General features: G+C 44.3%; 1 protein-coding gene across 5 annotated transcripts in view; it reads right to left on the bottom strand.

The window, feature by feature from the left end:
• Window positions 1–10,395: 10,395 nt before the first annotated feature.
• The window catches only part of COL4A5 (collagen type IV alpha 5 chain), a 346,840-nt gene continuing 340,300 nt past the window's right edge, over window positions 10,396–16,935 (bottom strand). For all 5 annotated transcript variants that reach the window (XM_029607613.1, XM_029607611.1, XM_029607615.1 and 2 more), the window contains 3 exons: window positions 15,601–15,715; window positions 14,206–14,378; window positions 10,396–13,202 (listed from right to left, as the gene is read on the bottom strand). In XM_029607613.1, the coding sequence (XP_029463473.1) occupies window positions 13,121–13,202; window positions 14,206–14,378; window positions 15,601–15,715 (370 nt within the window). In that variant the 3' untranslated portion in view covers window positions 10,396–13,120. The remainder of the gene's footprint in view (window positions 13,203–14,205; window positions 14,379–15,600; window positions 15,716–16,935) is intronic.

Here is a 16,935-nt window from a genome sequence, read left to right as displayed (position 1 = left end):
CTATTCCTGGGGTTCCCAAGACCCTCAATCGCGGATAAACGTCCCCTCCGCCGCACTGGTGCCAATATTGGCTGGGTTGCCCCTACAGACTGATCTACCCACTCAGCTCGCCTCACCCTTCCCACCCTTTCCCTCCCACCCTCCCCCCCTTCCCCTCCCCAAATCCTCAATCCTCCTCCCCTGGGTGTGAAGGACTGACGCCATTCAGAGACTAGCTTACATCCCATGAGCCCCCCACCCCTCTCCCCCGCTGCCAAGCTATGCATAACCATATAACCATCCAAACATAACCAGTGTATACCAACAGTGCTCAAGTAAACTGATAAACCATATTAAGCAAACTGTCTCGTCGTTGGTTTCTCTCCGACGAAGTGGATCCAAGATCTGTGTCATCTATCCACCTGCGTTGTGGGCCGCGAAGCCCAGTAGAGAGGTTCCTTTACGCTGATCTGGTGGATTCAAGTCTCTGCGTCTGGAGCCTCCCGGTGATCGCTGAGATTCCTGCGTAGTCTTTTTCCTCCGTACGGAACCCTCTGCCAGCGCTGTGACGGTGTCGCTGAAGGCCTTTTCTCCTCCAAGGGCTTAGCAGCCTGACTGGATGTCATAAGACCAGCTGCCTGCAGGATTTTCGCCGCCTCCTCCCTAGTGGACACTCTGGATGAGACTCCCTGGATGGTAAACTGTAAGCCAAAGGGAACAGCCATTTGTATCTATGATTTCCTGCTCGCAAGACTTGGAGCACCTCTCGAAAGTCCCTTCTTTTTTTAATAGTAATAGGTGACAGGTCCTGAAAGGTCTCTATTTTCACCCCGTGCCATTGAAAATCGTCCAGTTTCCTTGCCTTCTGCAAAATCTTCTCCTTAAATGAAAAACTATGGAAGCAAACCACTATGTCTCTGGGGAAATTACCCCTGGGTTTGGTGAGGGCTCTATGTGCTCTATCGAGCAGTATCTCAGGAAGAATCTCCTCTGTCTGTGAGGCTTGCCAAATGTGAGTGCAAATGTCCTGTATAACTTTGGAACAATCTTGATATTTTTCTTCCTCCGGTACCCCCCGAAAACGCAGGTTACCTCTCCTGGAGCGATTCTCCAGGTCCTCCAACCAGCACGACTGATCCCTCAGTCCTTGTTTCAGGGTCCCCATTTCTTTTTCCAGAGACGTTACTGCTGTAAATTGTTCTTCATGCTGGTTTTCCAGGGTATCAATGCGCTCCCCTAAGCCTGCAAAGTCTCTTCGGAGATCAGCAGCAATTTGCTGAATCTCGCTTTTTAAGTGCCCCAGCCCTTCTTTCATCTCACCAAACCACCGCTGGAAGTCTCCCCGGGTCACGGCATGCTCACCCTCTGCCCCTGCTGATTCTGCCTCCTCCGGGGGTGATTTGTTCGCCGGGCTCGCTACCGCAGCCACGTGGTCGGCCATTTTGTCTGGCGGTTCTCCAGCCGCCACCGAAAACGCAAATTGCTGCAGATCTGGGAGTTTTTTTCTGAGAGCCATCCGTGCTCTCCCGTGCACAGCTGAGACGTTTATTTAATTTTTCGCCGCAAATGCTGGATGTTTTGTGCGGATGATCGCCGATTTCGCCGCGGGGGAGAGTGGAGCCCGGGTCTCAGGCAGCCATCCCTTTCGGTGATGTCACTTCCTCCAGAAGGATGCTTTTAAATAAGTCTTTAAGGAGCTTGTGAATTATATACTGTACTAGACCGGCTGCTATTTGCATGATGAAAGAATTGCATGCTCTTACAATGAGATGAGGGCACAGATAAGAACTGATCAGGCTGTCAAAGGAAGCCTAGAGCTTGGTGCCTAAAGTAGATAGTGGTGTAGTAGGACTTATCAGTACCTAGCTGTTCCCATTGAGCTTAATTGGGCCACATTACAGGTTAGGGTGGTCCTCTTCAAAGTGGACAATATCCAGTTTCTATTAAACATCTCATTATTAAACAATTGCCTCTACAGTATATTAATCCTCGTTTGAAGTTTTAGCAAAGGCTCTTCAATGATAATGGGCTGGAGAATGATAGCAGAGATGTAGCAGTTGTGTCCATGGCCTGGCCCATCATGTTTGGCTTTCGTTCCATAGCAGCAGCCCTTTGTTACATAAAGTATGAGTGGTATGCTCATCAGAACAAACATACATACATATTGCCAAATGAACCTGAATAAAGTCCCATCAAGCCTGGCATCTGCTCTTTGACAAACAGCAAGCAACAGGTACTTGGAGCAGGAGTTCACAGCCCAGTTAGGACACCCCTAGCCAGGCAGGTTTTCAGGATATCCACATTGTATGCAAATCTCTCTCATTCATATTCATTGTGTGTTCAGAGGGCTGGGTTGAAAACCATTGACTTGGAGGAAGTATGTATGTTGACATAGGTTGAATATAATGTGTCTTTTTGCGCTTATATTTTGAGTCCTAGCATACAGCATTCTGTCTTCATGCCTATTTGACAGCCTTAAACTTTTCTCCTTTTTGTAAATACAATTATGCTACTACCTTCTATAGAAATGGTATTCACTTCCAGCTTTAGAGGGCTGCAAACAGATCAGGTGATTTCAGGATAGCCCTAATGAATATGCATAACTCACTTGGCATGCACACTGAACATAAGAACTTGCCATACTGGGTCAGAGCGAGGTTTCATCAAGCCCAGTATCCTGTTTCCACCAGTGGCCAATCCAGGTCATAATTACCAGGCAAGATCCCATGCTGCTATTGCAGAATGATAAAGAGTGGCCTACTTCGTTAATACATTTATGGACCTCTCCAGGAACTTGTCCAAACTTTTTTTTTTTTTTTAAACAGCAATGCTAATTGCCTTAATCATCTCCTCTGGTAATGAATACCAGAGATTGTGCATTGAGCAAGAGAATTTTCTCTGATTTGTTGTGAATGTGCTTCAGTTGTTTGCAAATCTCTCGTGTATATTAGAGCTATCATGAAAACCTGACCTGGCTACAGATTTTGCAGGTAGAAAGTGAATACCACTACAGTACAGCATCCTTTGCTAATGATTTCCACAGGTTAATTATGATTCCTTAGCATTCGGGTAGGTCATTCCCAATGAGTGGGTTATGCATCTCTGCCAGCAGAGAGAGCAAGCAAAAGCTGATGTCACAGCTATATAGTCCTATCCCGACATCAGCTTGCCAGTATTGTGTCTCTTCCCCTTCAGGAAATGCATGAAGTTGGAAAGGAGATGTCGATGTAGCACTACTTGCCTCCTGAGGTGATACCGTGCGGACTCCCTCAGTCCAGTAACCTTGAGTGGGGTGGATCTAAATTCCAATTAGCGGTTGCAGGACGCAGAGAGGCTTGGCAGTGAAGGCTTTAGCCCTCCCCCCGCAGGCAGGACCCATTCCTGCTCTCAGCCAGAAAGAGCTAAGCTCAGGTAAAAGTTTTTAACAAAAAAAAAAAAAAAAGTCAGCAACAGGAAGAAAGAAGGAAAAGGGTCTGTTTCCTCGGCATTCGGCCTCCTGCTTAGATCTCTTGGGAGTTCTGTGAGGTGAGGAGAGAATGCAGGCAGGGCAGGTTAAGCAGCCATTTGGCTAGGCCCCATTTCCAGGCTTCTCGCATGTTGGCACGTGATAGGCTACGGGGTACTTTCGCATGCTTTTTTTGCTGCAGTCCGTGCATGTTTGCGTGTCTGGGTGTGCGGCCATTCTAGTTTGTGCGTGTGATTGGGCACTCTTCCTTCTGGACGCACATCTTGTGCACCCAGTTTAGGCATCTGGTCTAAACCTTCCATTAGATTAACGGTCTAGGCGCATGGGCTTGGACAATTTTTTTTTTTTTGCATCCATATTGGACGTGCATGTACACATGGGAAAGCTAGGCTTGAGTCTTCATTGAGCTGTGCACTTATAGCATGGCACCCATGGTGAAGAAACCTAAGCGCCTATCCATGCGTGCTGCCTGCCACATCAGAGCCATTCAGCCAGAGCTTTCTTTAAGCCTGTCAGTGTTGCCTGGATGCTCAAAGAGATTTTCCTTCTTCCGATTTTGCAGACGAGAGTCCATCTCCTCGGATGTCTCTTCCTCAGATTGGTCCATGGGTCGAGTCCTCAGGGGACCCTGGCTTGCAGGACATCAGGTTTGGGCTTATGGGCTTGGAATGGACCAATTCTTCCAGGGATTGCAGACATTTTTACAAGGCTAGTCTGCTCAAGCAACAGTTCCTACTTAGGTCCAGGTGCTTTGCCTGTCTCCACGATCAAGCGCCATAGCAGAGGTCGAATGCAGGTGGATCAGGATGATACTGATGATGACTGAGAGCTCTCCTGCTGAGGAAGGGAATATGACCCCAAAGAGATTTTGGAGCCATATAGAACCTTTCTATGTTTCTTTCAGAGAGATGAGTTGCCGGGTCTGAAATCTCAGACCTTGAAGACTCTGAGCGACTGGGCCTGATTCATTGCGGATGCCGAAGGAGGATCCTATTTTGGTCACCCTGCGCGATGCGGATGCCGAAGGAGAATCCTATTTTGGTCACTCTGCTGGCAAATGCTGTACCTGTATCTTTCCCCATTTATTTGCCACTTTTTCTAATTCACTGCCAAACAAAAGGGAGCCTTTGAAAGGCAGCTTAGTCAGATTGGATTTTGAAACAGTATCTACGGACCACTTGCACAGCCACAGCTGTTGCCTGGCCCCATTCCAAATCAAAGTCCAATTAACTTCTGGATAGCATCTGAGAGCTTCTTTCTCAGATGCTATCCAGAAGTTAATTGATCTGGAATGGAATGCGCCACAAGCGTCCTTTAAAGGAGGCTGTGTCTTAGCGTGTTTATACCCCTTGGATCTGCAGGTCAGAGAGCAGATACGTTTCAATTAGTTGGATGCCTTGATGTGTTCTATCACGAAATGTACCTCCATCCCAATAGAGGAAGGTGCGGTTCTGAAGGATGCTCAGGATAAGGAGGATTGAAGCTATCCTGAAGAAAGCCTTTGAAGCAGTGACAATGAACTTGCAAATTGCTTCTTGTTGCGCCTTGAAAGCTTGGGCTACCTTGCAGCTTTGTCAAGAGTCTGGTGGTGTTGGGTCCAATTTAGGGCCTATGGTAGAACCAGGGGCCACCTTCTTGGCTGATGTGGGCTGTGACTTGGTACTCACAGCCACCAGAGGAGCTGCTTCAGTTATTGGGGCCAGGCAACAGCTGTGGCTGTGCAAGTGGTCAATAGATACTGTTTCAAAGTCTAATCTGACTAAGCTGCCTTTCAAAGGCTCCCTTTTGTTTGGCAGTGAATTAGAAAAAGTGGCAAATAAATGGGGAAAGACACAGGTACAGCATTTGCCGGCAGATAAGAAGCCAGAAACTACTAACATCTTTGGCCTTATAGGGGGGGGTTCTTCCCAGAAATTCCGATCCTTCTGCAGATCTGTCCTTTCGCCCTCAAGGTCCTCAAAAGTATATGGGCTCTGGAGCCAGAGCTCCCTCTGTCTTCCCAGTGCAGGCTCACTTGGTGGTGCAGGAGATAGTTGGTCATTATCCCAGTTTTATCATAGGTGGGCACAGATTTCTTCAGATCAATGGGTCCTTAGTGATTTAGAACTGCTATGTTCTAGAACTTCTTTGCATTCCTCCGGATGCCTTCATGGTCTGTCCATGCAGTTCCCCTCAGAAGAGGGTAGAAGGTGAAGTGACATTACAACAGCTGTTTATTCTGAAAGCGGTGAGCTCTTTTATTTATTTATTTTATTTAAAGGCTTTTATATACCGGAGTTCATGCACTAGTGCATACCACTTCGGTTTACACAGAACAAGGAACAGAAAATTACATCAAACAGATTGAACAATTAAACAAATATACAATTACATCCAACGATTGGGTATAAATAACATGGCTAACTTAGTAGGAACTTAGAGTTTGAGGTAAAGGAGAGAAATAGTACCAAGTGGTAACAGAACAATGTTAATAGCTAAATAATAAATATAAATAGTAAATACAAATTCTTATAATAAATACAGGTGCTTACAGATTACAGTCTTCATGAAAAGTTTATGTCTACAGAATAGGGTTAAGTAATTAAGAACTGGCGGTTATTTCTATAGGAGTGAAAACTTCAAAAACTGAGGTTACATCTGGATTAAGAGGTATTGGTGTAGCATGCTCAAATATTTAATGATTTGGATTTAATGATTTGGAATTGATCAAATATTTAATGATTTGGAATTTGGATTAAGAGGTATTGGTGTAGCATGCTCAAATATTTAATGAATTGGAATTTTGCTTTTCCCAAATCAAGCAAAATATGGACTGATATTCCATTTATTTTGTCTTGCCCAAGAAGGGAAAGGTCATTCCGGCCCATACTGGATCTCAAGGGCATCAACCAGCATCTACGAGTCATGCATTTCAGGATTGAAATGGTGCACTCTGTCATAATGGCGGTTCAAGTAGGGGAATACCTCACAGCTCTGGATTTGCTGGAGGCATATCTGCAAATTCACATCGGGCAGGAATATCAGCAGTTCCTTCAATTTGCCATTCTGGGTTATTACCAGTTTCAGGCCTTGCCTTTTGGACTAACTACAGCGCCCAGAATTTTTTCTAAGGTCATGTAGTGGTAGTGGTGGCCCTTTGCTAGGAGGCCATTCTAGTTCATAAGTATCTGGACGACTGGTTGATTCGTGCCATGACATTGGAAGAGAGTCTTTGTGTGCCCCCAGGGTGGTTTCCTTGCTACAGGAACTAGGCTGGGTGGTGAATCTGACCAAGAGCAATTTGCAGCCATCTCAGACTGGAGTGTCTTGGGGTTTGATTTGATACAAGGCAGGGCAGATTGTTTCTGCTGGAGTTTCGGATCCACTCATTGATGCTGCAAGTCTGATTCTTGCGGCACTGTGTTCGTCCAACCATGTAGTCTTATCTACAGGTCCTGGCGTTGATGGCTGCCACATTAGAAGGGGTTCCCTGGGCGAGGGTGCATATGCACCTTCTTCAGCCTGCCTTTCTCTCCCGATGTAGTCCACAGTCGCAGAACTATGCGGTGAGGCTGCTCTTTCCATTATAGGTAAAATCCCTTTTAGACTGGTGGCTAGTCACGGACCATCTCAGGGAGAGAATTTTCCTAATGACGCCGGATTGTTGGTATGACAGATGTGAGCCTCCAGGGCTGGGGGGGGGGGGTCACTGTCAGGAGTCAGTGGTGCAAGGGCACTAGAATGCAGTGGAACGTCAACAGAGTGGAGGCACAAGCGGTTCGGTTGGTGTGCCTCCGGTTCACCAAGCAGCTAGAGGCTTGGATGGTCTGGATAATGTCTGACAATGTGACAATGGTGGCTTACATCAATCATCAGTGTGAAACCAAGAGTTGGCAGATGTCAGGAGATAGATGCGCTCATTGAATAGGCGGAGCTGCATGTCCTAAGCATATCCGCCTCTCATTTTGCCAGAAAGGACAATATCAGAGCAGATTTCCTCAGCAGAAGAAGCTTGGACCCAGGAGAATGGGAACTGGCAGACAAGGCCTTTCAGCTCCTGGTGGACCTTTGGGACCTACAGGATCTAGTCCTGTTGGCGAACTTCAGCAATATGAAAGTTCCACACTTCTTGAGTCGCAGGCAGGATTCAAAAGTGATAGGCATAGACACTTTCATTCAGGAGAGGCCACATGGCATCCTGCTGTATGCGTTCCTGCCTTAACCTAGTACAGAAGATTGCAAGTCAAATCAACAAAGTCCTTTTAGTGGCTCCGGATTAGGCTGGTGGGTAGTCCCCTTTGACTACTGTCTGATGCATCGGTTACGTCAGGAGCCCATTCTACATGAGGATCTGGGTTTTTGTCTTATGGTTTGGCCATTGAAAGGGCTCAGCTGCTGAAATGTGGTTATTCACTGTAATTTCCACTCTTCTTTGAGGCCTGGTGTTCTGAGCGAGGTACTCAACCACTCAAGGTGGATGTTCCTTTGATTTTGCAATTTTTACAGGTCAGCTTGCTCAAGGGTTTTGGCCCTTAATATGGTGAAGGTTCAAGTTGTGGCACTGGCTTGTTACAGGGGAAGAGTCAATGGAGGGTTTTTGTCTTCCCATTTGGAAGTGTCCCATTTCTTGCAGGGAGTTAGAAATCTTCGTCCCCTGTTGTGGCTTCCGGTGCCTTTGTGGGATCTTAACTTGTGAGTCCTAGAGTTCTTGGCAAGTCTGACTTTTCGATCGCCGCATACTTTTTCCTTATGGCTGCTTATTTTGAAGACAGTTTTTCTTGTAGCAATCTGTTTGGCTCGTTGGGTCTCTGAGCTTCAAGCTCTTTCCTGCCAAAAGTTTTTTCTCCCTGTGTCTCCGGACAGGGGCGGCTCAAGGCAATCTGCTGCCTGGGGCGAGGGATGAGATGCCACCCTACTTGTCCTGCCCCACCTCGCCTCTCTTCAGCCGCCGCTAGCCTGGGTTGGCAGCCACGATAGGGGCAAGCAATGTGAGGCAGATACTACAGCGGTGTTCTGAGAGGGGCATATTTTTGCCGCCTCAAAACTCTGCCGCTTGAAGCGGCCACCTCATGCTGCTTCATTACCGAACTACCCCTGACTCCTGCTGCAGTTCAGATTCGGACTGTGCCTTCCTTTTTGCCCAAAATGGTTTCAGACTTTCATTTGAATCAGTCCATTTCCTTGCCTGCCTTGGCCAGGTTTAGAGATGAAGCTGAGTGCCGCCTCATTTACTGCGCTATTTGGAGGTGACTAATCTGATCACCTGTTTGTACTCCATGGTGGAGGTAAGCAGGGAGCATCAGCGATGCAGGCAATGATTACCCGCTGGGTTAAGGAGGTCATTACGACAGCCTATGTGGCTGCTGAGGTTGCCTTACCGAAGAAGATTAAACTGTGTTCCATGAGGACTCAGGCGCTATCATGGGCACAGCCTGCTGAAACTTGCCGAGCGGCGACATGGTCATCTTTGCACACCTGCTTGGATGTTAGGGCTAGGAAGGATGCTGCTTCTGCACCGGTTGTTTTGACTGGGCCGCTGGCAGCCTCCCAGGCTTCTTGGGATTACCTTTTGTACATCCCACTCCTTGCACTTGACCTATCCAAATGCTAAGGAAGCAGAAATTTCTACTTCCCTCACAATTTCCTTTCTTTTAGTGATGGGTAGGTCAATCCCAGACCCATCCTCAGCTGTCAAATTTGGATTTTGTGGTTATCCTACTTAGGGCGAGCGATGCAGAATATGTTTCCTGCTCTTTGTTGATAACTGGTAAGTGGCTTCTCTAGCTCTTAGTTTGCTAGGTATGTTTCTTCTTTTGGCTGAGCTCAGTGGTCCTGTTGGTTGAGAAACACAAATTGTTGCCTGTTGCTAATAATGTTCAAGTTTAATCAGGTTTGTCCACAGTTTGGCTTTTCCAGAGAATACTGGCGGGCTGATGTCGGGGAGGGACTATATAGCCATGACGTCAGCTTTTGTTCAGTCTCCATCTGCTGGCAGAGGTGCATAACCCACTTGTTGGGACTGACCTACCCATCACGAAAGGAAATTACCTGGTAAGTAGTAATTTCTCCATTGTGCCTATTCCTCAGGACCCACTTAGCCAGTCAGGTTTTTCGGGATATTCACAAAGAATATACATGAGATTTGCATGCAAATCTCTCGTGCATATTCATTGTGAATATCCTCAAAACCTCCCTGGCAAGCATGGCTGGAGGCCTGAGTTGAGAACCCCTGCATTCTGTAAAATATTCTTTGTTTTTAGACCTATCTTCAGGTGCCTCCTGGCTTTTTGTATTCAGGACAATGTTATGTTTTGATGAGCGGAGCAGCAGGCTGAGAAATGAGGAAGCCAGGGTTCAAATCCCATAGCTGCTGCTGCTTGTGAACTTGGGCAAGTCCCTTCAGGTACAAACTTAGGGCCTGATGGACTAAGGCATTTCGTGAACGAGGCTCTTTGCTTTTAAGCACTGTGATGACAGCGACATCTCTACCCAGCTCGCTCATCTTGAACTACTAATGAAAGATGCATGAGCTAAATCTTAAAAAAAAAATTAAAAAATTAAGAATTATTAGCCCTTACTTGGCTCTTCAGCACGCTGGGCTAATCTCAGAACGAGCCACGGTGCCTCTATGATCTCTTCCTGGCTGTTAGTGGCTATACCAGAGCCTATTACTGGGTGACAGAAGTTTGGATTTTTTTTCCCCTTCGAGAGCATTACTTTATACTTAATATTGCATCTTCTGTTTTATTGATCACTCATTCACTTTTGTGAGATTGTTTTCGATTACCTGCAAATGTTACTGCCTCTCATTTTATTGCCTTTCCTCATTCCATGGAACCTTGCATGGAATCTTAATCTGGGAGCAGGGGCCGATTTGCCACAGGGTTGATGGATTTCAGGGCTTTCAAAATGCCATTTTTCGGAGGCACTTTCATTCAGTACAGACATGAAAGAAGAGGCAAGCACAGATGTACGATTTAAGATTTATTAAATATTGATATAACATAGCAGTGAGGTCAGACAAAGAAACCAATGTCAGTTCAACAGTCAGTCTGAATTCAGATTCGTTTAGAAATACTGGTAAAGGGTGCTGGGTAAGCGTAGCCTGACCTGGCAGAATTGAACAAGCTGGAGAAGTGCATGCTCCCACCCGACCACAAGGAAGGTTCTCATTCCCCTGCTCTACCATCCCCATATATCGCGTGGGCTCTCACCTGCTGCCTGGATTAAACTGAAATTCTGCTTCCTACTACATACGAGACACACGCCTGCCAAGCTTCAGCCAGGTCTGGCCATGGGCCAGGACCTGGATACATGCGTGCATATGGACAGATACAGGGGACAGCACTAGGTGCTTTGCACTGCTGAAGCATACCTAAAAATTGTTTTCTGGGCCTGGACCAATGGAGTTTTGAACTTGTGAGCAGGGAAAGCTTAATCTCTGTGCACAAAAGAAAAAGGTTCATTTCATCTTCCTTGCTGGCCAACCCATGGGCTATGTGCATCGCTTCAAAATAAGTCTTACAATCTGGCAATAAAAATGTGGCAGTAATTGCAAAGGGAGATATATATTAATGAACATATGGCCTGCTTACTTGCTAGCAGACCAGAGTTTGAAACTAGCTTAAACACATACTATATGGGGCCATAATCTCGTATCTATATACAAGTAAGGAGATGGATACTGACTTATGGGATGGTTTATTACTTCTTTAAAAGCGTGTTTTTACCCGCTAAACTTAGAAACCAGCCAACTTCTCATGCATGGTATGCACACAGCTAAACTTGAGAGACGAAGGTGCAATCTATTTATACACACTGTACATGAAACAGGAAAGGTACGCACATACCAAACTACTTCAAAGAATTCACACTTAGCGAGTGTTCAGCACCTTTAACCTCGAGGCAGTGGAATTAGTGCATTCACTTGTACAAAAAGTAACAACTGTTTGCTAGTCCAGATGCAAAATACTTCTGCTCTGTAAGTTCATAGCGCCTGCGAGAGACATCCCTTAGGGCTCATGCTGTTTGCATGGGAGAACGGTGACGCTAAGTTACAGGGCTCTTCTCTCCCGTTGCAAATACATTGCCTATAGCATCTGAGGATCTCTACCGCAAGGCTCGATGAACTTGCCATAAATCAAAAGCTGGACACCAAACATTAGAAAATGTAAGAAGCTACTATGCATTAAAAAAAAAAAATACATTTCATCTCTTCCCTCTGCCATTTATATATTGTATAGTGGGAAAAGCCTGGGGCGCAATCATTGCAATACAACAGAAATTCCTTGCAGGAGATTTGTGCACTGAAGGAGGAGTACTAGATCTTGCAGGCAAGCCGCCATGTGATTTGTATCGATGTATTAAAACAACCCCTCTCCCCCGACTGCCTCCCTCTATAAATGGAGTTACACACACGGTGTACCATGCTAGCTGGCGAATGCAAGTACAAAACTACAGTTCAGTTGTATAGTCAAGTCTCTTTATTTCATTAATAAAGATTTTTTTTTTTAAAGTGTACATCCAGCTTGACAACACTTCCGAGTAAGCTTTGCAAGTGGAATTGCTACTGCTTTGGCAATTCAAAATTTTAAGGAGAAATTTCCAAAGTTAAAAATATTAATATCAAAGCCTTTGCACTTGATTCCGATTTGAAAGGTATAGTATGGCTAATCATTTAAGATTTCCACAATATATTAAAAAAAATAAAAAGAGCTAAAAAGTGTTTCAGTATTCTCAAGTGCCAATACAATTATTGATAGCATGGTGGCAGTATAAACATTAATAGCCCAGTCAAACTGACCACAAATACAAACCTTTTTAATAAATTTTAAAAATACATGAAGTCCAATGGCAGTATGAGGAAATCTAGAACTATAGAAATCAGTAGTAAAAACCTCTGTTGCCACAATCCATATAAAAATACTGCTGTCCCACCATGGACGTCATGTGCTCAAGCCGGCGGCGGCCCCTGCTGGCCAGTGAGTGGTATGGAGGGGGTACCCTGGAGGAGGCGTCCCTCCAGGACTCAGGCTGGCAAGAGAGTCCCGTGAGCCAGCTGGCGGATGGGGTGAGGGAGCAAAAGGAGAGAAGGTTGTTTAAAAAAAAAATACTGCTGTTATGTTTTAATATGTATATTAAACATTTTGCATAAATCTTTTGTGAAAGTGATTTTTTAAGCTAGCTCTTATCTAAATGATTGCAAATTTGAACTAAAACGGTGTTTACACAATATACACATTTTATTACTTACAATAAAAGTGGGGCATTTTATATTAAAACCTGGGATACAGAAAGGTTAGTAGCACCATGAAAAAAATATATATTTTTAGAAATGCAGTCTTGAAATTTTAAACATACTCAGTGCTTTTCTTCTGTTGGTTGATAAAAAAAATAAAAATAACAAAGTGCCATTTTGGTTCTGGTGAAATACAACTTCATCTTCTGATCCTCTGCAAAACCTGGGTTTCCATTACTAGGAGATTACTCTTTTACTGTCTTTCTTTTGTCAAAATGCACCAGGTAATTCTCGCTTATGGCACTTCAGTGAGGTACATCTGCATCTGTATGGTTAGAAGTAGCTTGCATTTTCTCTTCCTTTCCTTTTTTCCCACAGTAGCACCATGTGTTGCAGCTGGAGGACAAAGACGCCTTAAGATTTCTTTTTCCAATCTGTTAGAAATGATCTCTAAGACGTTACGTCCGCTTCATACAAACTTGACACCGACTGACACGTGTTCTTAGGTCACCCGCTTTCAAGGTTTCCGACTGAGGTTTGCTGAAATAGTAAAAATAAAAGGATGCTGTTTGTACTGTACAAGTTAAGCCTCTGTGCATGGCACTATACGAACTGATGGCAGATTAGAAATACATGGCACCAAAACACTTAACACTCCAGTTGTGTAGCGATGGAAATAAGCGCCATCCTGATGTCTTTAGATGATGACCCATCACCTTGGTCTTTTTGAATGCACAAAGTATCTGCTGTGGCCCCCATTGTGTCCAGCATGGACACAATGGGGGCCACAGCAGATACTTTGTAAACATAAACATAGACACTTTAAAGCCTTTAGCAAGGCTTTAAAGTGTCTATGTTTATCAAACTGCAAGATTTCTAGGGATCTTCTGTTGCAGTGGGAACTTGCATTGGACACAGTTTGGTATTTTGAGACAGTAATCCCTAACAAAGAATAGTGCTGATCTTGTGTGAACCAGAGCGATGCATGGCAAACTCGTCCAACAAGACCAAACTGGGAAAGGTTAGGGAATACTGTTTTGCAAAATAGCTGGCAGTTTTGCCAAAAATAATGAACGGAAAACAGAACACATGTGCATCTCCAGATGCTACTGGCAGTTCTCCAAAACTGTGCAGTGTGTCCATTTCAAAATTGCTTATTTACAAGATAAAGGCAAGGATAAATTGTAATCCTTAAAGGACCAACAAGTCCTCACACCCCCTTGGAAAGGGAGGGGGACTCTTTCATTGCACAACAGTGACACCAAGTGGCCATATTTAATGCACATGATTGCCAGGAGGCGGCCTGGTGCATAGTCTTTGACTGAGGATCAGCATTGTGATGATTGGACTAAAGTTAGTTGGGTCTATAAAATAGGGTAAAAAATCTCGGGGTAATTGTGAAGGCCCATAGTGTCAGCATCTCAGCCCTGGAAACCCAAAGGAGGAGGAGGAAAGCCAATAAGGTCCAATAAAACATACAAAAATGTATAATCACAAGTGTGCTTTATTCCAGAGAATGCACTGGAGTTTCGTCTGGCCTTACCTAAACATTTCTGACATTTCTACAGTTGCCAGCCAGAAACTGTACGAGTTGGCGTAGTAATTACAAGTACCACGGCCATGACATTCAATAAATGGAGCAGATCGGAATTCTTCTAAACAGGAACCTGGGGACGCCAAAGCCTGTCCAGAACCGTCCGCCCCGGCACTGGTGTGCTGAAAGACATGGCATTCCAGATTAAAAAGCAACAAAATATTCCTAGTCACCTGGGCTTTCTGGCACAATTAGGGTTTGCTCCAACTTATCTGATGGTTGAAAACTAAACGTCAGGAGGTCAATATTCAGTGAGGGCGGTGAGTGGCAGATTTAGCTGGGGAAAGTGAAGCGTGGGACTTGCACGCATTATGTCTCCCGTGCGACTTCACCTGGATATATCTAAGACTGGAATTTCTCCCACCAGACCTGTGTGTGTAGCTTTCTCGGACAGCGCTGAATATGATAGCTCACTGGGTGAAATTAAGCCCTGCCCACAGAGCACCTCCACTGATGCCCCTTTTCTTCTGCGGGTGTATTTTGCATACATGTGCCAACAAAATATAGGCGTTCAGTGGAAGAAAATATTAAAAGCTTAGTTTTTGTGCACATAATTTTGAGTTACGCGCAGAAAGGTTCTGAATGTCCACATCTAGGCGTTCCATTCATGCCAACTAGTATATTGCCATCTTTGATTAGTCTACTTCCATGATACTTAAATCCAGTATCCCTGCACGTCTGTCCTGTTTCATTATGTAGTAGCCTTCTTTATATTGTCTGCAGCGAATAACTTCTATATATATACTGTGCAGACAATATAAAGAGAAATGCTACATTAGAAAAATAGGCCATCAATTAAAGACAAGAATAAATTTACAGACACCCAAAGTTACACATCACAGAGAAAAGCAAGCAAACACCTCTATAGAGGATCAGGATCCTAAAAAGTAAATTCAGAGCAGTCCAGGAACACAAGACATTTGAAGTTAAAATGATCAAATGCTTCAGAACTGACTTCAAAAGACTTGTCATTTAGGGGAGAATTTTTTTTTTTTTTTTTTAAACTCGCAACCAGAGGGAATTTTGTTGCCTCCCTGTCACCTTCTTATCTGTCCAACACAATTCCCCTCCCACTTCACTCTGCCATTGTAATATATTTAATAGTTAACTTGTATTTTCTAGCAATGTTGTCTTCTGGCTGTGGCCTGCTCATTCTGTTTGGATCTGAAGAAGGTGGTGCTAACTTCCAAATGCTAGTCAAGAAACCTATTAAGGTGCATTTCTCCCTGAAATTTATAGAATTAAGAGACAGTATAACATACAACTGCCTGCTTATAAGAGCACGATATGTGTTCATGCATTGAAAGATCTAAAACATGCTCATGCACATTTGTTGTTTCCTACCATCATGAACGAATAGCCAATCCAGAGGGAGTACCAGCCTTGTGGGCATGACGGGATTTGGATGGTCTGGCTGTGGACTGCAATCACCATGGCTGGAGCTTCGCATACTGAGCACCTAAACCAATGAACCAAAGCAAAGGGTTTGCAAGCTACGTAGATTGAATCACATTCAAAATCCACTCATCACGCAGCATAAGAGAACTAGACGTGCATGTGTCGTTATATCCTTTGGCTACTAAACATAGAACTATCCCATTGGAAAAAAAAGTAATAATTATAAACTAACATACCAATCTGTAGTTGGCGCAGCACTAAAATATAACATAACAAGAGCATTATAGAGCACATATTGGTAAGGTTACACTAGTAAAGTTTTTCTTTCCTTCAGGCTTTTTGGTATTCCAAATAGATTTTTTTGTTGCTGATCACAGATATTACTTTGAAATTTGTACATCACGTAAGGTTTTTGAGAAACTGACAATTTTGTGTTACAATAATTGTGAAATTTTAAAACAATCTCGCATACATATATTTTCTTGCTGGCCAGTAGTTTTTATGATTTTTAAAATTCATGTTGTATTTTTGACAGCCATAAGCAACGTAACATGTAAGAGACTAACTTTTTAAAAAATACACCAAGAAACTCTGCCTGATCATGCCAGAACTTGTTCGGGCAAGCCCCAGCTCGGCTACAAGATTCCAACTTGTTCCATGATGATGCAGCCTTATCTAAGCAGCAGCAATGAGTAGTCTCCTATGCAACATCTGTGCGAATGAGTGAATTGTATCGCTAAAACTGTCGAGTTGAAAGCTTGTGGATTTAATTTCATATACTTTATGAAATGTCGCGCCAATGTCGTAATAGCCGTAACATGTTTTGTTACATCGGTGGTGAGAGTTTACTCTGAAAGCACAGAAAAGGAGTATGACTGCACTCATTAAGAAGGCATACGAGTTATACTTCGGGTGCAAAATTGTTGACCAGGAAAGAGCATGGGCTCCTCATATATGTTGTACATCTTGCGCCAGTAGTCTGCAAGCTTGGCTGAAAGGCATGCGACCATCCATGCAGTTTGCCATCCCAATGATATGGAGGTAACAGAAAGATCATATAACTAACTGTTACTTCTGCATGACATATGTCAGGATGCTCAAAGAAAAGGAAGTTTGAGTACGCTAACCTTGCATCGACAATGAGACCAGTGCCACATGACGACAGTTTTCCTGTTCCAAAACTGCAAGAGGTGTGGACACTTGATGATGATGAGGTAGGCGATGATGGCGAGCCGTTGCAGAGGGAAGCTGTGGCTGATCCTGACTTTGTGCCATCAACAT

This window comes from Rhinatrema bivittatum, chromosome 6, assembly GCF_901001135.1.
Source record: "Rhinatrema bivittatum chromosome 6, aRhiBiv1.1, whole genome shotgun sequence".
NCBI classification, from domain to species: Eukaryota; Metazoa; Chordata; class Amphibia; order Gymnophiona; family Rhinatrematidae; genus Rhinatrema; species Rhinatrema bivittatum.
The sequence above is the reverse complement of the archived record's forward strand: the minus strand, read 5'-3'. Positions and strand labels throughout refer to the sequence as shown.